This window comes from Heterodontus francisci, chromosome 34 (genome assembly GCF_036365525.1).
Source record: "Heterodontus francisci isolate sHetFra1 chromosome 34, sHetFra1.hap1, whole genome shotgun sequence".
Taxonomy (NCBI): Eukaryota; Metazoa; Chordata; class Chondrichthyes; order Heterodontiformes; family Heterodontidae; genus Heterodontus; species Heterodontus francisci.
The window spans coordinates 25,218,304-25,240,863 of NC_090404.1; the positions used below are offsets into that span (position 1 = coordinate 25,218,304).

General features: G+C 47.0%; 1 protein-coding gene across 6 annotated transcripts; it reads left to right on the forward strand.

The window, feature by feature from the left end:
• Positions 1-3,200: 3,200 nt before the first annotated feature.
• On the forward strand, positions 3,201-22,174 carry LOC137349206 (zinc finger protein 850-like). Of its 6 annotated transcripts, none has more exons than XR_010969289.1 (3): positions 3,201-3,251; positions 7,012-9,714; positions 10,552-10,774. XR_010969289.1 is itself a non-coding variant. In XM_068014643.1 (3 exons), the coding sequence occupies exons 2-3, from the start codon at positions 7,121-7,123 to the stop codon at positions 20,640-20,642; spliced, it is 2,631 nt and encodes an 876-aa protein (XP_067870744.1). In that variant the 5' UTR covers positions 4,738-4,812; positions 7,012-7,120; the 3' UTR covers positions 20,643-22,174. The 6 variants fall into 6 exon arrangements, 1 of the variants encoding a protein (XP_067870744.1); XR_010969287.1 differs by lacking the exon at positions 3,201-3,251 and adding an exon at positions 4,738-4,812; XR_010969291.1 differs by lacking the exon at positions 3,201-3,251 and adding an exon at positions 4,738-4,812 and having other exon boundaries at positions 7,012-7,127.
• Positions 22,175-22,560: the final 386 nt, after the last annotated feature.

A 22,560-nucleotide genomic window follows, 5' to 3' on the forward strand; every position in this document is an offset into this window, starting at 1 on the left:
AGACAGAACGAGACTGATAAAGTAAGTGAGAGTTAGAGACTGTGTGTGAGACAGGCAGCGAGCAAAAGGGTGAGAGAGACTGACAGTGAGAGACAGACAGAGTGAATGTTAAAACTTGAGATTGATATATTTTTATTGGGTAAATTTATTAAGGGATATGGAACCAAATTGGGTAAATGTAGCTGAGATACAAATCTGTCATGATGTAGTTGAATGGCAGAACAGGTTGAAGGGGCTGAATGGCCTCCTCCCACTCATGCGTTCCTCTATTTTACAGGATTACTGAGACTGATTCACTGTGGCTCCTCTCACAATCTTCTATTCCTGACAGTTATGGAGCAAGGGTATTCAGGGTGGTCTAGACAGGACAACAACCCCCCCTTCATCGACACATGATCCTGACTGTGAGGTGATGCTGCGTCTGGGAGAATGATGGGTGGACACAATGTGTGTTGTCATTTTAATGATAATCTAAACCTCAAGAAACAAACCAGGAGTGAAATGAAATTTAATTTGGAGCAAATCAGATCTGGGATTGTCTTTCTCACACATGGATGTTGAGATGGTCCCATGTTATTGGGGCTGGTGGAACTGGACAGGGCCTGACCCAGCAGTGACAGGACAGGACAGGCCCACTGGGAGGTGAGAGAAAGCTGAATTAAACTCAAATGTAGCATTTTCATTATTTAATTAATTTTACAATGAGACTCAGTGGATATTTCCTGTCGGGTTACCTTTCAGCTGAAGGAAAGTAAAAAGTTTTCACATCACCAATCACATCAATGTTCACTATATGGAACAATCCTGGTAAACTTTCCTGCAAGTCCCTATAACAGAAATGTAAATATACAAGGAGTTTATGGTATAATTTAGGTGGGGAGGGATCTGTGATGACTTATCCATTTGAATAGAGGTCCTTGAACCAAAAATCTTTGAGAACCACTTCTGTCTATTCAATGTGACTCTATGTACTCACTGTAATTCGATGTAACTATGTCTCTGCCTCCTAATGCAGCTGGAAAAGCTTTCACTATTATCACAATTGTGCACTATCTTCATTTCCAAAGATCTCTCAGTTTCTCTAATGGCTGCTTTTGTCTCCCTCAATTGTGGGCGATATTTGTCCATTTTCTCCTGGAAACTGAATCCATCCTGTTCCAATATAATAAAAGCAAAATACTGCAGATGCTGCAAATCTGAAATAAAAACAAGAAATGCTGGAATCACTCAGCAGGTCTGGCAGCATCTGTGAACCAGCTTGTTCCAAACTGGGTTCAATGTAAGACAGTTCGGGGAGTCAGGCATCATTCACCTCTAGACCTACACTGACAGGTAAAACCCCGGTCGGTTCCTGAGTAAGAATTCCTCTGGTTCCTCACCATGTATCTGTCAGGATACTGAAACCCAGCTTTCTTACAGTCCACTCCTGGAGGCCCCACTCCCTGAGCTGACAACCTTCAGCAGGGTCAGTGGTGAAGTTCCACAGTGGGAGTGATCCCAGAGTAACTGTCAGGATCGCACCTATATGGATGGTCCGGGTCATGTGTTTTTAGTCATCCTGCTGTCTAACACTCACATTCCTGGAAACACGCTGCACGTCCTTCTTTATCTGGAGCTCAACTATCTGTTGTATAATTGTACCAGCAGTTAACAGGCTCCTGTCAACTCCTCCATCTGCTATTTTAATGCAGACGTCAACCAATTTATTTTCAATGTTTTCTTTTTAATGAGTTAACACCTGCCTTAAAATGGTAGACTCAGGACTGTGGCATGAACACATTAAAGTTTTGTAGAATAATTACCACTGTGATTTTCAGACTGGAAACTTAAACCTGCCATTTCATTATCAGTCAGGAGCAGATCACAGTTTTAACACCAGTCTCTGATTTGAGAGCACGTTTCCAGCAGTCACAATGTGTTTTTTTTTTAAAGCTGATTTATTTGGTATTTATCGGGAATATAAAACTCCAGCCTAGTTATAGGCATTATTCTGATCAGCAGAAACAAACTCTGTCATAATAGAAACATAGAAAAATTATGGCACAAGAGCCATTCAGCCCATCATATCCACGCTGACCGTTAAGAGTTATCCAGCCTAATCCCACTTCCCAGCTCTTGGTCTGCAGCCACGTAGGTTACGGCTCCTCAATTGCATTTCCAAGTACTTTTTAAATGTGATGAAGGTTGCTGCCTCGATCACCCTTTCAGGCAGTGAGTTCCAGACACCAAACCCCCCCAACCCTCTGGGTGAAAAGATTCCTCAACTGTCTTCTACTCCTTTAAAGCGATGCCCCCTGGTCATTGACCTCTGAAAATTAAAATAGCTCCTTCCTATTCACTCTATCTCAGCCCCTCATAATTTTATACACCTCAGCCTCCTCTGTTCCAAAGGAAACAACTTTAACCTAACTAATCCTTCCTCACAGCTAAAATTCTCCAATCCTGGCAACATCTTTGTAAATCTCCTCTGTACCCTCTCTAATGTAATCACATTCTTCCTGTAATGCAGTGACCACAATTGCACGCACCACCCAACTGGCTGATTAACGGCAGTTCCGGACCAATTTGATTACCCAGCACCTCTCAGGTCTGGCGCATGTTGGATAACAAAGCTTTTACTGTACCACAAAAAGCATGGGGCCTAGTACTGAGCAATGTGGAACCTCACTGGAAACAGGCTTCCAATCATGGTTCAGTTCTGGATGTGATTGACAGCAGCAATAACAGCAGAATCCAATCCCTGCAGTTTTGTGTGAAATTGCTGGTGTCTCAGCAGGTGGGATGACTGAGTGAATCACCTCCCACACACGGAGCAGGTGAATGGTGTCTCCCCAGTGTGAGTGCACTACTGTCTCTGTAGATCCCTTGTGCTTTGAAATCTCTTCTCAGTCAGAACATTGAAAAGGTCTGTTATCAAGATGAACAGGTTGGTGTTCATTGAGCTGGGAGGACCAAGTTTGTCCTTCCCACACACGGAGCAGGTGAATGGCCTCTCTCCCCAGTTTAACTGCATCAATGAGTTTCCAGCAGGGATGGTGAATTGAATTGCTTCCCAGATCCCACATCTCCACGGTTTCTCCATGGTGAGAGTGTCCTTGTTTCTATCCAGGTTGGATGATCAATTGAGGCCTCATCCACACACAGACGTGTAAACAGTTTCTTCTGGCTGGGAATGGTGCAATGTTCTTTTCAGGCTGTGTAATTGGTTAAAGTTCTTTACACAGTCAGTGCACTGGAACACTCTCACTCAGGTGTGTGCATGTCTCAGTGTTTTTCCAGTCACACTGATGTTTGAAATCTTTACCGACAGACAAAACTGACAAACAGGATAGAAATTCACAACATTCTCTCCTCCTACTTCCTGGCCCAGAATGGCGGTACATGTGTCCTGCTGTACATTGCCCTGAGGAGAGACAATATAGTCTAACACTCACAGCAACCTACAATCCACCTCCATTACCAGATAGGGTGACAGAGTTTAGAAACACTCAGCAACATGACTGCAGTAAAACATCCCAGGAGGAAAAGGGGGAGCAGTGTGTGTACCTGCCCTGATATCCCCCTCCCCAGGCCTGTCAGTCAAACCCCCCACTCCTCCCAGTCCACAACTCAGCCTAGCAGCTTCCTGCACCTTGAGCCAGCCCTGCCCAGGTGTGGCCCAGTCCAAGGGGAATATTTGTGGGAGTGGGGACCTCCTGCCCTGTGCTGTGTCCCAAATGGTTCCTCCCTCCCCCAGGCCCCTTCATAACTGAGCTAAGTTTCCTTTAAAGTTTTTTTCCTTTGATGTTACAGTTAATTAATCTTCAGTCCCTCCAAAACAGGGGGTGTTGAACGTGGCACCTGGAAGTTATTAAACGGGTTTGCGGCCAACACCTACACTTTGTGTATCTGAAGCTTCCCTGTCCACCTAATCGCCATTTCTCCTCTATTTCGAGACGCTCCCTGACCAGTCCCCCTTTCTCCTCCATTTAGAGACGCTCCCTGACCAGTCTCCATTTCTCCTCCATTTAGAGACGCTCCCTGACCAGTCCCCATTTCTCCTCCATTTAGAGACGCTCCCTGACCAGTCTCCATTTCTCCTCCATTTAGAGACGCTCCCTGACCAGTCTCCATTGCTCCTCCATTTAGAGACGCTCCCTGACCAGTCCCCATTTCTCCTCCATTTAGAGACGCTCCCTGACCAGTCTCCATTTCTCCTCCATTTAGAGACGCTCCCTGACCAGTCCCCATTTCTCCTCCATTTAGAGACGCTCCCTGACCAGTCTCCATTTCTCCTCCATTTAGAGACGCTCCCTGACCAGTCCTCATTTCTCCATTTAGAGACGCTCCCTGACCAGTCCTCATTTCTCCATTTAGAGACGCTCCCTGCCTCTCCTGGATTTTGGGACAGTCTCTGTTCTCGGCTCTTTGTTGAGATTGGGGCCGGAGGGAAGCGGTGGAAGCCACGGCTGGGGGTTGATCTTGTTGTGATCTCGCTGTTTAGATTGTCTCCTGACTCCGCACTCGGTGTGTCTGCAGCCTGCGAGCCCCGGGCTTTATTAACCCGCCTCCCTCTCACCTGCTGGAACCGCGCTCTCTGCCTCAGACCCTGCCAGCGCGCATGCTCAGCTCACACCGCCCGCCCAGCTGATTGACGGCAGCTCTGGGCCAATAGGAGGAGCGGAGGCGGTGGATCCTTCAACCAATCGAAGTGACTGAGGGGCGGTCAGCTCCTTTGACCTCCAGTTCCGTCCCCTCTTCCTATTGGTCCGGAGCTGCCGTCAATCACCCGGACATTGTCAGGTCAGAGATCGCTGGCGAGAGTCCCGATTGGTAAGTGATGGCGGAGAGGCTTCAGAAACACCCGGTGTAGGCCTCAACACCCCCAGTAAGAAGCTCCCGGTCCCGCATTTACACCGAGCGGGGCGGCAGCTGCGGGGCTTCTCCCGGTGACAGGCCCCGGGTTAACGGCCGCCAGATTTCCAGCTCTTTTGGAGGAATTAAAGATTAATAAAGTGTAACATCAAAGGAGAAAACTTTAAAGGAAACTGAGCTCAGTTATAAAGGGGCCTGGGGGAGGGGAGGGAGGAACCATTTGGGACACAGCACAGGGCAGGAGGTCCCCCCTCCCCGGTTCCACAAAGACTCCCCTTGGACTGGGCCACACCTGGGCAGGGCTGGCTCAAGGTGCAGGAAGCTGATAGGCTGAGCTGTGGAGTAGGAGGAGTGGGGGGTTTGACTGACAGGCCTGGGGAGGGGGATATCAGGGCAGGTACACACACTGCTCCCCCTTTTCCTCCTGGGATCTTTTACTGGAGTCGTGTTGCTGAGTGTTTCTAAACTCTGTCTCCCTATCCCGGTAATGTCGGTGGATTGGAGGTTGCTGTGAGTGTTGGACTATATTGCCTCTCCTCGTTCTTCCTTGCTCTCCCACTCTGAGTTCCAGGCTGCAGCCTCTGGGAGCTCAATGCCCCTGAAAAGTAGACCCTGTGTCTCTCTCCACAGATGCTGCCTGAAATGCTGAGTATTTCCAGCATTTTCTACTATTTCAGATTTCCAGCATCCGCAGTGTTTTGCTTTCATTTTACTTCATTCCTGGGATTTGGGCGTCACTAGCCAGACCAGCGTATATTGCCAATCCCCAGTTGTCCATTGAGAAGGTGATGGTGCGCCTTCTTCTTGAACCGCTGCAGTCCGTGTGGTGAAGATGCTCCCACAATGGTGTTGGGGAAGGAGTTACAGGATTTTCACCCAGTGATGATGAAGGAACGGTGATAAATGTCCAAGTTAACATCAACTTGTATTTATATAGCGCCTTTAATGTAATAAAATGTTCCAAGGTGTTTCACAGGAGTGTTTATAAAGTAACATTTGACACTGAGCCACATAAGGAGATATTAGGGTAGATGACTAAAGACTTGATCAAAGAGGTGGGTTTTAAGAAGCGTCTGTAGCATGGAAGGTGAGGTAGAGAGGCGGAGAGGATTAGGGAGGGATTTCCAAAGATTATATCCTTGGCAGCTGAAGGCACGGCCACCAGTGGTGGAGCAATAAAAATCAGGGATGCTCAAGATGCCAGAATTAGATGATCCCTGATCTCTCGGAGGGTTGTAGGGCTGGAGGAGATTATAGAGATAGTGAGGGGCGAGGGAATGGAGGGATTTGAAAGCAAGGATGAGGATTTTTAAATTGAGGTGCTGCTTAACTGGGAGCCTGTGTAGGCCAGTGAGCACAGTGGTGATGGGTGAACAGGACAGAAGTAGCAGAGTTTTGGATGATCTCAAGTTTACAGAGGGTAGAATGTCGGAGGCTGGCCAGGAGTGTGTTAGAATAGTCAAGTTGCGAGGTAACAAACACATGGATGTAAGTTTCAGAGGTAGATGATTTGAGGCAGTGGTGAAGTCGGGCGATGTTACTGAGGTGGAAATAGGCGGTCTGAGTGATGGCGTTGATATGCAGTCGGAAGCTCATGTCGGGGTCAAATATGGTCTGGTTTAGCCCCGGACAGTTGCCAGTGAGAAGGATAAAGTTGGTGGTTAGGGAGTGAAGTTTGCAGCAGGAACAGAAGACTTCCCAATGTTTAATTGGAGGAAATTTCTGTTCATCCAGTACGGGATGTCAGACAGTCAGGATGGTGTGTGACTTGCAGGGGAATTGGAGGTGATGGTGTTCACATACACCTGCAACCCTGGTCCTTTTAGATGATGGACATCGAGGGTTTGGGAGGTTCTGCCAAATTTCTGGTCCAATTGTACGTACATAAAATTGCTCTCCTCCCTCCCCCTCTCTCTCTCCCCCTTTCCTCCCATAGAAGGCAGTGGCTTATGTCGGTCCGGACTGGTTGGCAGGTTCCCTTCCCTGAAGGACTTTAATGAACCTGTTGGGGTTGTACATCAATCCAGCAGCTTTCACGATCACTTTTTCCTAGTGCCGGCCCCATAAATTACCAGATTCATTCAGCTCCATTTCACAACCTGCCTTTGTTTTTTTGTGAGTTCTCACGCTCTTTTCTGTTTTAAATCAATTTCACAGGGTTTTAGAAGGGGAGGAATTGCAGCCGTGAAATGCAAAGCAAACGTCAAATCAGGATCTGAAGGAGTCTTCCAATTTATCGTAACCCGAATATCACCGGAGTTTAAACATGGAAGGTAAAAGCACCGATCAAAGTGGGGAGAAACAGTACACGTGTTCTGTGTGTGGACGAGGTTTCAGCCGATCATCTGGCCTGTCAAAACACAAGTGCAGTCAGACTGGGGAGAAACCATGTAAATATGGAGACTGTGAAAAGGGATTGAGTTATCCATGCAGTCACACCCTGGAGAGGCCGTTCACTTTCTCCGAGTGTGGGAAGGGATTCATTCAGTCATCCAGCCTTTTGACACACCAGCGAGTTCATAATGGGGAGAGTCCATTCATCTGCTCCGTGTGTGGGAAGGGATTCACTACTCCATTCGGCCGTCTGACACACCAGCGCACTCACACTGGGGAAAGGCCGTTCACCTGCTCAGAGTGTGGGAAGGGATTCACTCAGCTATCCCACCTGCTGACACACCAACGTGTTCACACTGGGGAGAGACCTTTTAAATGCCCAGACTGTGGGAATTGCTTTAAAAGTTCTGCTGAACTGATGTCCCATCAACGTGTTCACACTGAGGAGAAACCATTCAGGTGTTCTTATTGTGGGGCTGGGTTCAAGCGATCGTCTGAACTCACTGTACACCAGCGTATTCACACTGGGGAGAGGCCGTTCACCTGCTCCGTGTGTGGGAAAGGATTCACTACTTCATCCCACCTGGTGACTCACCAGCGAGTTCACACTGGGGAGAAGCCATTCACTTGCTCAGAACATGTTAGTGGATTCACTGCTCCATCCCATCATCTGACACAACAGCGAGTTCATACTCGGGAGAGGCCATTCACCTGCTCAGAGTGTGGGAAGGGATTCACTCAGTCATCCAACCTGCTGAAACACCAGCGAATTCACACTGGCGAGAGGCCGTTCATCTGTTCCGAGTGTGGGAAGGGATTCACTCAGTCATCCAGCCTTTTGACACACCAGCGAGTTCATAATGGGGAGAGTCCATTCATCTGCTCAGAGTGTGGGAAGAGATTTACTCGGTCATTCAGCCTGCTGAAACACCAGCGAGTTCACACTGGGGAGAAGCCGTTCGCCTGCTCCGTGTGTGGGAAGGGGTTCACTACTCCATTCAACCGGCTGACACACCAGCGCACTCACACTGGGGAAAGGCCATTCACCTGCTCAGAGTGTGGGAAGGGATTCACACGGTCATCCAACCTGCTGAAACACCAACGAGTTCACACTGGGGAGAGATGGTTCACCTGCTCTGAGTGTGGGAAGGGGTTCACTACCTCATCCAGCCTGCTGACACACCAGCGAGTTCACACTGGGGAGAGGCCGTTCATCTGCTCAGAGTGTGGGAAGGGATTCACTCAGTCATCTCACCTTCAGATACACCAGCGTATTCACACTGGGGAGAGGCCGTTCACCTGCTCCGAGTGTGGGAAGGGATTCACTACTTCATCCAACCTGCTGACACACCAGCGAGTTCACAAGTAACTCAGGGCTGAGAAATTTCCACCATTGGGGTTTGGGAAATCCACCATTGGCTTCTCCCTTTCCGGGCTTGACCAAAAGATCAGCTGGAAAAAAATTGCAACAGTCAGTTCTGATTATTTTTCTGAAGCTGGCGAACCACTACTTGGTGGTCTTTTTACCTGCTTTTAAGTTGTGTTTATTTTTTATAGTCTTTTACCTTGGCGGAAATTATCTTCAACCAGGAAAGCAAGTGGGTGGAACTGCATACTCCTTCACAACTTCAGTGTGTCAGTCTCCTGTAAATGGCCAAAAACGTGTGTGTAAACACAGACCAATTCCCAACGTTTGTTTTCGCCTTCATGGGATATCTTAGCAGAGACCATCTGAGAACTGACACAGCTCATTTGACATGGTTTAAAATTAATGGTGCAGGATCAGTAGCTGGCAAGTCGCTGGTCTGCAGCAAAAACACTGGTCTGTCAATAGGAATTTGAAACTTGTTTCCATTTACACAGCAGTGTGTGTCTGAAGTAATTTCTGAAAACCCTGCACAAACTGGTTACTGAATATGAATATCCTGCAGTGAGCATGAACTGTATAAACTGAATATATCCTGTGCTTTGCAGCAACTGAAGTGATCTGGAATTTCCACTTATCGGTTTGCTCAGGTGTATGGCTGAATTCCATTCATTGTTCATCTCCACTTTCACTGTCTACTGCCCCAGTCACACTGTAAACCTTGAGTCAGTGTGAAGCTGTCTTTTGCACCATAGTGATGCAAGGCAAGGAGTATAACTCTGGCCATCTTTCTTCAATGTGTGGTTTGGCATTGCTTAAGATTATCTGGAAAAGACTGTCCTGCACCTGGTTTTACTTTCTGCTTCGTTCAGGCGATTATGTCACAGCACAAAATAAAAAAAAATGACCCCACTTATCTTCAAGTTTCTGGATTGTCGATGTCTCTTAAATGTTTACTTTTTATTAATTTATATACCTACTAATTTGTGCACATCACTTACCAAGGTACCAGAACTTGCCATCTGGTATGTTTATATCTGTTGCTTTCCATTGAAGTTGACACATCTTCACAGAACACCTTTTACATGAACAAGCTATAAATAGGCAGAAGCAGGACATTGAGAACATGAAGCTCTGTAAAACCAATTATCAGCTGTCAGGTAAGTCTCATGAAATTGTATTCTGAGTACAGTGCAATTTTATTCATTACAGATGCAAAATTGTACAAAATTGCCATTACTCAACCAGTTTGCTTCAATAACAGTGCTATAATTACATGATTCCTTGTCAAACAGATTCAGACTTTCTTGTCATCGGCCACTAATTTTCAGACCTTTTGATCTTTGTCCACTCTCACTCTTGCATTTGTTACTTGTTTTGTGAAATACTCTCCCTATTAATGCTCATCTGCTGAATAACTCTGATTACATTTCTATGTGTTTATACATGTTTATAAAGTGTCTATGTGTCCAGATTTAACTAAGTTGTGATTTGTAACCAATAAATGATGTTTCGGTCATGACTTGTAGTCTGGTATCTTGGTGATTTGTCAAGAAAGATTTAATTCACTCACTCAGCAGCTTGAGAGGAACCAGACTGAGGTTTAATGAACATAAGAAATAGGAGCTGGAGGAGGTCATTTGTCTTTTCGAGCCTGCTCTGCCATTCACCAAGATCAAACACTGTCTGGAATAAAAATCCTCCCTCTGGGGCACTTGGATGAGCCCAGGTCTGATAACAGCATCTGATTCCTGGACTGATGCTGCTGTAGGCAATGCAGACGTCCTGAATCTATTAGTTCCTGTTCGTATCATGGTGAATGCCCCTGTCCAGCATGTGGGTTATATTCTGTGATGGGGTGATTGTATATTTTTGAGACATCAAAATGTTTTTTTGTTGTAGTTTCATCTTAAAATATCACAGAGGAAATTAGAGTAAAAATGCAAGAGGGAATGTTCTCTGAGAATTTTCTTGAACAGAGACCTTTTTATCACCAGGTGCCCCCACAGGATTCACTCAGTCATCTGACCTACAGAAGCGCCAGCGAGTTCACAAGTGGCTGCAGGGGTTGGATTCTGCTGTTGTTGCTGCTGTTAATCACAGCCTGGAGTGAACCATGTTCATTGTGACAATTGGAATTTGTATCTGCTGATATTAATAATCCCATTAACTGGAATTTAATATTCTGAATAAATGTCAAAAAAATCAGCTTTTGTTTAATCACATTGTTGTAGATTTTTGTCTTTCCCACCTGAGTGTTTAGCATCACCTGGCTGGAGCTCAGAAAGGACAATCTGGGGGGAGGATCGTACGGCAGGAACAGAACTTCAGCCTGAACACAGTCCTTCAGGATCACACTGAGAGGGACAAACGGCACTTTGGTCTTTCTCGTCTCTCTTCACTGACAGCAAAGTCCCCGTGTGGGTTAATCCTGAGGCCTGTAAGAAATGTGTCCCAGCCGCTCTCTTCCATGGTTCAGAGCTCCTGGGCACAGAACAGAAGGCTCCTTTACAACTGTGTTTAGAGTCTGGAAGAACAATGGTGAATTCTGGAAACGTGCTGTCAAATCAGAGATTGGTGTAAAACTGTGACCTGTTCCTGACTGAAAGTGAAACAGCAGGTTTAAATTTCCAGTCTGAAAATGACTGGTAATTATTTTATAAAGTTGGACATGTTTGTGTGATAGTCCCGAGTCTATCATTTTAAGGCAGGTGCTAACTCATTTAAAATAGTCCGATTGAAAAAAAAATCATTAAAGTTTGCGTGGTAGATGCTGGTGCAATAATACAACAATCATTTAATTTCCAGATAAAGAAGGCTCTGCAGTGTGTTTCCAGGAATTCCCTGTTGATATTAGTGCTGGATAGCAGGATAACCAGTGCGGAACATCCTCCGAGTACCATCCCAACAGTTACTCTGGGATCACTACTGCTGTGAAACTCCTCCACTGACTCTTATTTTTTCATGGGACGGGAGCGTCGCTGGCAAGGCCAGCATTTGTTGTCCATTCCTAATTGCCCCTGAGAAGCTGTTGGTGAGCTACCTTCTTGATGGGATGCAGTTCATGGGGTGTAAATACACCCACGGTGCTGTTAGGAAGGGAGTTCCAGGATTTTGACCCAGCGACAGTGAAGGAACAGCGATATTGTTCCAAGTCAGGATGGTGTGTGGGCTCGAGGGGAACTTGTAGCTGATGGTGTTTCCATGCATCTGTTGCCCTTGTCCTTCTAGGTGGTGGAGATCATGGGTTCAGAAGGTGCTGTGGGAGGAGGTTTGGTGAGTTGCTGCAGTGCATGTGGTATATGGTTCACACTGCTGCCACCATGTACTGGTGATGGAGGAAATGAATGTGTAAGATGGTGGTGATCAAGTGGGCTGCTTTGTCCTGGATGGTGTCAAGCTTCTTGAGTGTTGTTGGAGCTGCACCCATCCAGGCAAGTGGAGAGTATTCCAACACGCTCCTGACTTGTGCCTTGTAGATGGTGGACAGGCATTGGGGAGTCAGGAGGTGAGTTACTCTCCACAGATTTCCAAGTCTCTGACCTGCTCTTGTCAACGCAGTATTGATATGGCTAGTCCAGCTAATTTTCTGGTCAATGGTATCCCACCCTCCCCCAACCCCCAGATGGTCATGCTGTGGAATATCAAGGGAGATGGTTAGATTTAATCTTGTTGGAGATGGTCATTGCCTGTCACCTGTCTGGCTTGAATGTTACTTGGGAGGGGGGCCTCTAGGAACGGACTTTAAGAAAGCTAGGTTTCATTATTCTGACAAATACATGGTGAAGCACAAGAGGAATCCTTACTAAGGAACTATCTGGGATTTTACCTGTCAGGATATTTCTAGGAATGAATGATTCCTGACTCCCTGTCTCATATTGAACGCAGTTTGGAACAAGATGGATTCTGTTTCCAGGAGAATAGGGACGAATATCACCCACAATTGAGGGAGACAAAAGCAGCCATTGGAGAAGCTGAGAGATCTTTGGAAAAGAAGATGGTGCACAATTCATCAAACCCAATCAGTATATCCTTCCATTCTTTTCTCCATCATATACTTCTCTAGCTTCCCTTTAATTGTATCTCTGCTATTCACCTCAACTACTTCCTGTGGTCCACATTCTTCCCACTCCTGAAATCCCTATTGGATTTATTGGTGACTATCTGATATTTATGACCACTAGTTTTGGAATCCCCCACAAGTGCAAACATTTTCTCTATGTCCACCCTTTATAACCTTTTAATAATCTGAAAGACCTCTATCAGATTACCTATCAACCATCTCCTTCATCTTGAGAAAAGAGCTCAGTTCTTGCAACAACCTTGCAAATCTTTTTGCACCTTATCCGGTACCTCCATATCCTTTTTATAATATGGAGACCTGAACTGTTCACAATTCTCCAAGTGTAGTCTCACCAAAGTTCAATGAAGTTTAACTTCACTTCTTTTCAATACAATCCCTCTAGAAATGAACTTCGGTGCTTCATTTGCTTCTTTTCCAGCTTTATTAACCTGTGTTGCTACTCTTATTAGTCTGTGTATCTGTACCCTTGATCTCTGCTCCTCTGCCCTATTTAGACTCTTATTTTCCAAATAATATGTGGCCTCCTTATTCTTCCTACCAAAACATCACAGCATATTTATCTATGTTGAAATTAATTTGCCTATTACAATCCCATTCTGCAAGTTTATTAATGTCTTTGTGCATTTGTCACAGTTTTCCTCAGGAGTAACTCTATCTCCCATTTGGTGTCATCCACAAATTTTGAAATTGTACTTCCGATTCCTGAATCTAAATAATTTATGTAAATGGTGAATAACAGTGGTCCCAGCACCGATCCCAGTGGAACACCACCTTCCCACCTTCCACCAGTCTGAGTAGCTACTCTTAACCCCTACTCTCTGTTTTCTGTTTTTTAACCAGCTTGCTATTCATAACAGTTTGTACAATCTGCAAGGTGACCAAGATCAGGCTGTGTGGAGTGAAGGACCAGGCAGCAGAATGGATGGAAAGATGGTTACAAAACAGAAATCAGAGGGTTGGATTTACAGGGAGTTCATAGTCGTGTCTGGTGAGTGTGACTGTCCACACCCATTGTGTGAGCTGTGGGAGCTCATCAAACTCTCCCAGTTAAAGACTGACCAACAGATCAGCTGGAATCAAATGGTTCCAGTCATGGAAGGAGTGTTAAACAGCCTGTGAATCCTTCCACTAATTCACACTGTTCTCCAAGGGAAGAGTTCAAAGAGAAACAATCTCTGCACTGTGTTATTTCCTGAAATAATCCCTGCTGTCTGTCCTACATGAATCCATTTCATTAACAAATGTTGAAATATTTGCTCCACATCCACAGGGTTTCATCTGTTTAAAGCCACAACAGAAAAGGGCCAGTTTGCTCCTGGAGTTTGAGAGAAATCAGGTTTCAAAATAGTGCAGAGTTTCAGCCAATGAGGGAGATCCGGCCTCAGCCCCGCCCACTCATTGTCACAAACCCCGACCCCTCATTCATTCCGATTGATTTGGAAGGCAGGGTGTCGTGGACTAGTAACCCAGAGATGCAGGATTTTCCCTGGGGACATGGGTTTGAATCCCACCACAGCAGAAGGTGGAATTTGAATTCAATTAATAAAGTCTGGTATTAAAAGCTGGTCTAATGATGGCCATGAAACCATTGTCAATTTATATAAAAACACATCTCGTTCACTAATGTCCTTTGGGGAAGGAAACCTGCTGTCCTTACCTGGTCTGGCCTACATGTGACTCCAGACCCACAGCAATGTGGTTGGTTCTTAAATTCCCTCTGCAATGGCCGAACAAGCCAATCAGTTGTACCTAACCACTACGAAGTCAATAAAAAAGAATGAAACCGGACAGACCACCCGGCATCGACCTAGGCACTGGAAACAGCAACGGCAAACTCAGCCCTGTCAAACCTGCAAAGTCCTCCTTACTAACACCTGGGGGTTTGTGCCAAAGTCGGGAGAGCTGTCCCACAAACTAGTCACACAACAGCCTGACATATTCATACTCACGGAATCATACCTTACAATGTCTCAGAAACCGCCACCACCTTACAATGTCGTAGACACCGTCCCACCAGCAAGACAGACGCAGCAGAGGTAGCAGTACACTGGTATACAGTTGGGAGCGAGTTGCCCTGGGAGTCCTCAACATCAACCCCATACCCCTTAAAGTCTCATAGCATCAGTTCAAACATGGGCAAAGAAACGTCCTGCTGATTACCACCTACCTCAGCTGATGAATCAGTACTCCTCCATGTTGAACAGCATTTGGAGGAAGCACAGAGGGTGGCAGAGGCGCAGAATGTACTCTGGGTGGGGGACTTCAATATCCATCACCAAGAGTGGCTCGGTAGTACCATTACTGACCGAGCTGGCCAAGTTCTAAGGGACATAGCTGCTAGACTGGGTCTACGGCAGGTGGTGAGGGAACCAACAAGAGGGGAAAAATACTTGACCTCGTCCTTATCAATCTGCCTGTCGCAGATGCATCTGTCCACGATGGTATTGGTAGGAGTGACCACCGCACAGTCCTTGTGGAGACAAAATCCCGTCTTCACATTGAGGATACCCTCCATCGTGTTGTGTGGCACTACCACCATGCTAAATGGGATAGATTCTGAACAGATCTAGCAACTCAAAACTGGGCATCCATGAGGCGCTGTGGGCCATCATCAGCAGCAGAATTGTACTCAACCACAATCTGTAACCTAAAGGCCCGGCACATGTCCCACTCTACCATTACCATCAAGCCCGGGGATCAACCCTGGTTCAAATGAAGAGTGCAGGAGGGCATACCAGGCATAACTCAAAATGAGGTGTCAACTTGGTGGAGCTACAACCCAGAACTACTTTCATGCAAACTGCATTAGCAGCATGTTATAGACAGAGCTAAATGATCCCATAACTGATCAGTTCTAAACTCTGCAGTCCTGCCACATCCAGTCATGGTGGTGGACAATTAAACAACTAACTGGAGGAGGTGGCTCCACAAATATCCCCGTCCTCAATGATGGGGAGCCCAGAACATCAATGCAAAAAATAAGGTTGAAGCATTTGCAACAATCTTCAGCCTGAAGTGCCGAGTTGATGATCCATCTCGGCCTCCTCCTGAAGTCCCCAGCATCACAGATGCCAGATTTCAGCCAATTCAATTCACACCGCGTGATATCAGTGCCCTGGTGACCCTGGAGAGGGAGCACGTGCTGTCTGCCAGAATGCTAGAGGCCTTCCGCGACCAGTGGGCACCAGAGGGACTGGAGCGTAACATCACACCTAGGAATGAGATTTCAGTTTGATTTAGCAAAGTTCCTTTATAGATTTTGTTACTGGTGCCCCTCTCTTTAAGTTGCTAATGAAACAATACAGACCTACACAGGTCAGGGACCAACTTCCACATCCAACACCCACAAACCGATACAAACCGACTCTTCATTGCCAGTGAGTGTCATAGAGTTATACAGCACGGAAACAGGTCCTTCGGCCCAATGCGTCTGCGCCGACCATCAAGCACTCACCCAATCTAATCCCATTTTCCCCGCACTTGGCCTGTAGCCTTGTATGCTATGGCATTTCAAGTGCTCATGTAAATACCCCTTAAATGTCGTGAGGGTTCCTGCCACCTCCATCCCTTCAGGCAGTGTGTTCCAGATTCCAACCACCCTCCCAGTGAAAAGATTTTTCCTCAACTCCGCTCTAAACCTCCTGCTCCTTACCTTAAATCTATGCCCCTGGTTATTGCCCCCACCGCTAAAGGAAAAAAGTTTCTTCCTATCTACTCTATCTATGCCCCTCATAATTTTGTACACCTCAATCAGGTACCCCCTCAGCCTGCTCTGCTCCAAGGAAAACAACCCTAGCCTATCCAGTCTCTCTTCATAGCTGAAATGCTCCAGCCCAGGCAACATCCTGATGAATCTCCTCTGCACCCTCTTCAGTGCAATCACATCCTTCTTATAGTGTGGTGCCCAGAACTGTGCACAGTACTCCAGCTGTGGCCTAACTAGCATTTTATACAGCTCCATCATAACCTCTGTGCTCTTATATTCTATGCAGCGGCTTATAAAGGCAAGTATCTCATATGCCTTCCTAACCACCTTACCTACCTGTGCTGCTGCCTTCAGTGATCTATGGACAAGTTCACCAAGGTCCCTCTGTACTTCCTAGGGTCCTACCATCCACTGTATATTCCCTTGCCTTGTTAGTCCTCCCAAAATGCATCACCTCACACTTTTCAGGATTAAATTCCATCTATCACGGCTCCGCCCATCTTACCAGCCCAACTATATCGTCCTGTAATCTAAGGCTTTCCTCCTCACTATTTACGACACCACCAACTTTCGTGTCATCTGCGAACTTACTGATCATACCTCCTATATTCACGTCAAAATCATTGATGTACACGACAAACAATAAGGGTCCCAGTACGGATCCCTGTGGTACACCACTGGTCACAAGCCTCCATTCGCAAAACTAACCCTCCATCATTACCCTCTGCCTCCTGCCACTAAGCCAATTTTGGATCCAATTTTCCAAATTGCCCTGGATCCCATGGGTTCCGAAGAAGGGTCACTGACCCGAAACGTTAACTCTGCTTCTCTTTCCACAGATGCTGCCAGACCTGCTGAGTGATTCCAGCATTTCTTGTTTTTGTCCCAAGGGCTCTTACCTTCTTAACCAATCTCCCATGTGGGACCTTATCAAAAGCCTTACTAAAGTCCATGTAGATTACATCAACTGCTTTACCCTCATCTCCACATCTAGTCACCTCCTCGAAAAATTCAATCAACAGGGGAGGTCTCTCCCTCCCCCAGGCCCCTTTATAACTGAGTTAATTTTCCTCTCAAGTTTTGTCCTTTGATATTACAGTTTATTCATCCTTAATTCCTCCAAAAAACATGGCAAGGGAGATTCTTACTGAGCGTGTTGAGGCTTACACCGGGTGTTTCTAAAGCTTCCCTGCCAACCCAATCCCCATTTCTCCTCTATTTAGAGACGCTCCCTGAACAGTCCCCAGTTCTCCTCCATTTAGAGACGCTCCCTGCCTCTCCTGTATTTTGGGACAGTCTCTGTTCTCGGCTCTTTGTTGAGATTGGGGCCGGAGGGAAGCGGTGGAAGCCGCGGCTGGGGGTTGATCTTGTTGTTTGTTGTGATCTTGTTGTTTGTTGTGATCTCGCTGTTTAGATTGTCTCCTGTCTCCACACTCGGTGTGTCTGCAGCCTGCGAGCCCCGGGCTTTATTAACCCGCCTCCCTCTCACCTGCGGGAACCGCGCTCCCTGCCTCAGACCCTGCCGGCCGCGCATGCTCAACTCACATCTCCGCCCAGGTGATTGACGGCAGCTCCGGACCAATAGGAAGAGCCGGGGCGGAGCTGGAGGACCGAGAATGCGGTGGGTCCTCCCAATCAGTGAGAGCGAACGAGGGCGTGGCTCACGCAGGGCAGTGCGGGGCCTCCCCTTTCCAGCTCCCTCCAGTCTCGCCCCCCTCTTCCGATTGGCAGCAAAGGCTGTCAATCGAAAGGAAATATCCGGCTGTCGGGTGGGAGGTCGCTTCCGGAGACGACGATAGCGCAGGCGCATTCCGAGTCGCATCTGCAGTTGGAAAGCGGTGATATGGAGGGAGCGGTGGAGCTGGTGAGTGGGCGGTTTTTAGAAACACCCGGTGTAGGCCTCAACATCCCCAAAGGAAACTGAGCTCAGTTATAAAGGGGCCTGGGGGAGGGAGGAACCATTTGGGACACAGCACAGGGCAGGAGGTCCCCCCTCCCCCACTCCCTGGTTCCACAAAGACTCCCCTTGGACTGGGCCACACCTGGGCAGGGCTGGCTCAAGGTGCAGGAAGCTGATAGGCTGAGCTGTGGACTGGGAGGAGTGGGGGGTTTGACTGACAGGCCTGGGGAGGGGGATATCAGGGCAGGTACACACACTGCTCCCCCTTTTCCTCCTGGGATGTTTTACTGGAGTTGTGTTGCTGAGTGTTTCTAAACTCTGTCTCCCTATCCCGGTAATGGATTGTAGGTTGCTGTAAGTGTTGGACTATATTGCCTCTCCTCGTTCTTCCTCCTTCTCCCACTCCGAGTTCCAGACTTCAGGCTCCGGTGGCTCGATGCACCTGAAACCTGACCTCAGTTTCTCTTTTCACAGATGCTGCCTGACCGGCTGAGCATTTCCAACATTTTCTCCTTTTACTTCAGATTTTCAGCATCCGCAGTGTTTTGGTTTTGATTCATTGCAGTCGTTGCTCAGAACTGAATCGAGAAACACAGATGGAACACTAATGGGTGGGTGTTGGATGTGGAAGTCGGTCCCTGACCTGTGTAGGTCCTTTTTGTTGCATCAGTTGAACTGGAATGGACATGGAGGAGCAGCTGCTGGATTTAACCCCGAATACTTTTGAGCCCAGTTGGGCCCAACTATTTCCAATGCGAGACTCTCGAGGGAGATAGATATTGGAGGGGAATGTGCAGCAGTGCGAATGGACAATTATCCTGACCGACATTGATGGCTTTTGTAAATTCCTTTCACAGGTTATAAGAATGGGAGGGTTTGCAGATGGGAATGTCAAGCCAAAAATCATGTCAAGATCTGACAGAGTCACTGGATTCATCATGACTTGAATATCATCGCCTTCTGAATATGGAACGAGACAGTTTTCTCTATGCTGACTGTGCGAAAAATTTTCAAATATCAGTGTGACTGGAAAAACACTGAGACACAGACACCTGAGTGAGAGTGTTCCAGTGTACTAACTGGAAAGAGCTTTAACCAGTTACACAGCTTGAAAAAAAATCACACCATTCACAGCAGGAAGAAACCATACACGTGTTCTGTGTGTGGACGAGGCTTCAACTAATCATCCAACCTGGAGAGAGACAAGGACACCCGCACCATGGAGAAACCATGGAAATGTGGGGACTGTGGGAAGGGATTCAATTTCCCATCCCGGCTGGAAACTCATCGACGCAGTCACACTGGGGAGAGGCCGTTCACCTGCTCCGTGTGTGGGAAGGGCTTTACATGTTCATCCAGCCTCTATATACACCAGCGAGTTCACACTGTGGAGAGACCATTTAAATGTTCTGACTGTGAGAAGAGCTTTAAAAACACAAGGGATCTACAGACACACCAACGCACTCACACTGGGGAGAGGCCGTTCACCTGCTCCGTGTGTGGGAAGGCATTTACATGTTCATCCAGCCTCTATATACACCAGCGAGTTCACACCGTGGAGAGACCATTTAAATGTTCTGACTGTGAGAAGAGCTTTAAAAGCACAAGGGATCTACAGACACACCAACGAACTCACACTGGGGAGAGGCCGTTCACCTGCTCCGTGTGTGGGAAAGGATTTACATATTCATACAGCCTCAGTATACACCAGCGAGTTCACACTGGGGAGAGGCCGTTCACCTGCTCCGTGTGTGGGAAGGGATTCACTCAGTCATCCCAGCTCGATAAACACCAATTTGTTCACACTGATAACCGTCCTTTTCAGTGTTCTGACTGTGAAAAGAGATTTAAAAGGAAAAGGGATTTACTGAAACACCAACAGACTCATGCTGGGGAGAGGCCATTCAGCTGCTCTGAGTGTGGGAAGGGATTCACTCAATCGTCCCACCTGCTCACACACCAGCGAGTTCACACTGGGGAGAGACCGTTCACCTGCTCTGTGTGTGGGAAGGGATTCATACAGTCATCAAACCTTCTGACACACCAGCGAGTTCACACCGGGGAGAGACCGTTCACCTGCTCTGTGTGTGGGAAGGGATTCACTCAGTCATCCAATCTTCTAACACACCAGCGAATTCACGCTGGGGAGTGGCCATTCACATGCTCTGTTTGTGGGAAGGGATTCACTCAGTTATCCAGCCTGCTGACACACCAGCGAGTTCACACTGGGGAGAGGCCATTCACCTGCTCCATGTGCGGGAAAGGATTCACTCAGTTATCCAGCCTGCTGACACACCAGCGAGTTCACACTGGGGAGAGGCCATTCACCTGCTCCTTGTGTGGGAAAGGATTCACTCAGTTGTCCAACCTGCTGACCCACCAGCGAATTCACATGTAACTGCAGGGGTTGGGATTGGATTCTGCTGTTGTGGCTGTTAATCACATCCAGAACTGAATCATGACTGGAAGCCTGTTTCCAGTGGGGTTCCACAGTGCTCAGTGCTCCCTTGCCTTTTGTGGTATATATCAATGATTAGACTTAAATGTAGGGGACATAATTAAAAAGTTTGCAGATGAGACAAAAAGTAACCGTGTGGTTGACAGTGAGGAAGAAAGCTGCAGACTGCAGGAAGATATCAATGGACTGGTCAGGTAGGCAGAAACTGGCAAATGGAGTTTAATTTGAAGAAGTTAGGGGCGGCACAGTGGCGCAGTTGTTAGCACTGTAGCCTCACAGCTCCAGCGACCCGGGTTCAGTTCTGGGTACTGCCTGTGCGGAGTTTGCAAGTTCTCCCTGTGACCGCGTGGGTTTCCGCCGGGTACTCCGGATTCCTCCCACAGCCAAAGACTTGCAAATTGATGGGTAAATTGGCCATTGTAAATTGCCCCTAGTGTAGGTAGGTGGTAGGAAAATGGTGGGGATGCGGTAGGGAATATGGGATTAATATAGGATTATTATAAATGGGTGGTTGATGGTCGGCACAGACTCGGTGGGCCGAAGGGCTTGTTTCAGTGCTGTATCTCTGTATGACTCGATGACTATGACTCCAAGTGTAAGATAGTGCATTTGGGGAAGGATAAAAGGCATTAGCATACACAATAAATGGTAGGATACTGAGAAGTGTAGAGGAACAGAGGGACCTTGGAGTGCATGTCCACAAGTTCCAGAAGCTGGCTGGACAGGTAGGTAAGGTGGTTAAGAAGGCATATGTGATACTTGCTTTTATTGGCCGAAACATAGGATATAAGAGCTGGGAAGTTATCCTGGAACTGTATAAAACACTGGTTAGGCTACAGCTGGAATACTGTGTGCAGTTCTGGTCACTGCATTACAGGAAGAATGTGATTGTATTAGAGAGGGTACAGAGGAGATTTACAAGGATGTTGCCAGGATTGGAGAATTTTAGCTGTCAGGAAAGATTGGTTAGGCTTGGGTTGTTTTCTTTGGAACAGAAGAGGTGTATAAAATTATGAGGGGCTGAGATAGAGTGGATAGGAAGGAGCTATTTCCATTATCAGAGAGGTCAATAACCAGGGGACATAGATTTACAGTAATTGGCAGAAAGATTGGAAGACAGTTGAGGAATCTTTTCACCCAGAGGGTTGGGGGTTTGGTGTCTGGAACTCACTGTCTGAAAGGGTGATCGAGGCAGCAACCCTCATCACATTTAAAAAGTACTTGGATATGAAATTGAGGAGCCGTAACCTACGAGGCTACAGACCAAGAGCTGGAAAGTGGGATTAGACTGGATAACTCTTAACGGGCAGTGCAGACATGATGGGCTGAATGGCCTCCTGTGTTATAACTTTTCTATGTTTCTATTGTGACAGTTGGGGTTTGTTTCTGCAGATGTTAATAACCTCTACAACTTGGCATGGAGTTTAATATTCTGGATAAATGTCAAATAAATTAGCTTTGTTTTAAACACATTGTTGTAGATTTGTTGTCTTTCCCACCTGAGTGTTTAGCATCACCTGACTGGAGCTCAGAAAGGACAATCTGGGGGGAGGATCATACGGCAGGAACAGAACTTCAGCCTGAACACAGTCCTTCAGGATCACACTGAGAGGGACAAATGGCATTTTGGTCTTTCTCGTCTCTCTTCACTGACAGCAAAGTCCCCGTGTGGGTTAATCCTGAGGCCTGTAAGAAATGTGTCCCAGCCGCTCTCTTCCATGGTTCAGAGCTCCTGGGCACAGAACAGAAGGCTCCTTTACAACTGTGTTTAGAGTCAGGAAGAACAACGGTGAATGCTGGAAACATGCTGTCAAATCAGAGATTGGTGTAAAACTGGGATCTGTTCCTGACTGAAAGT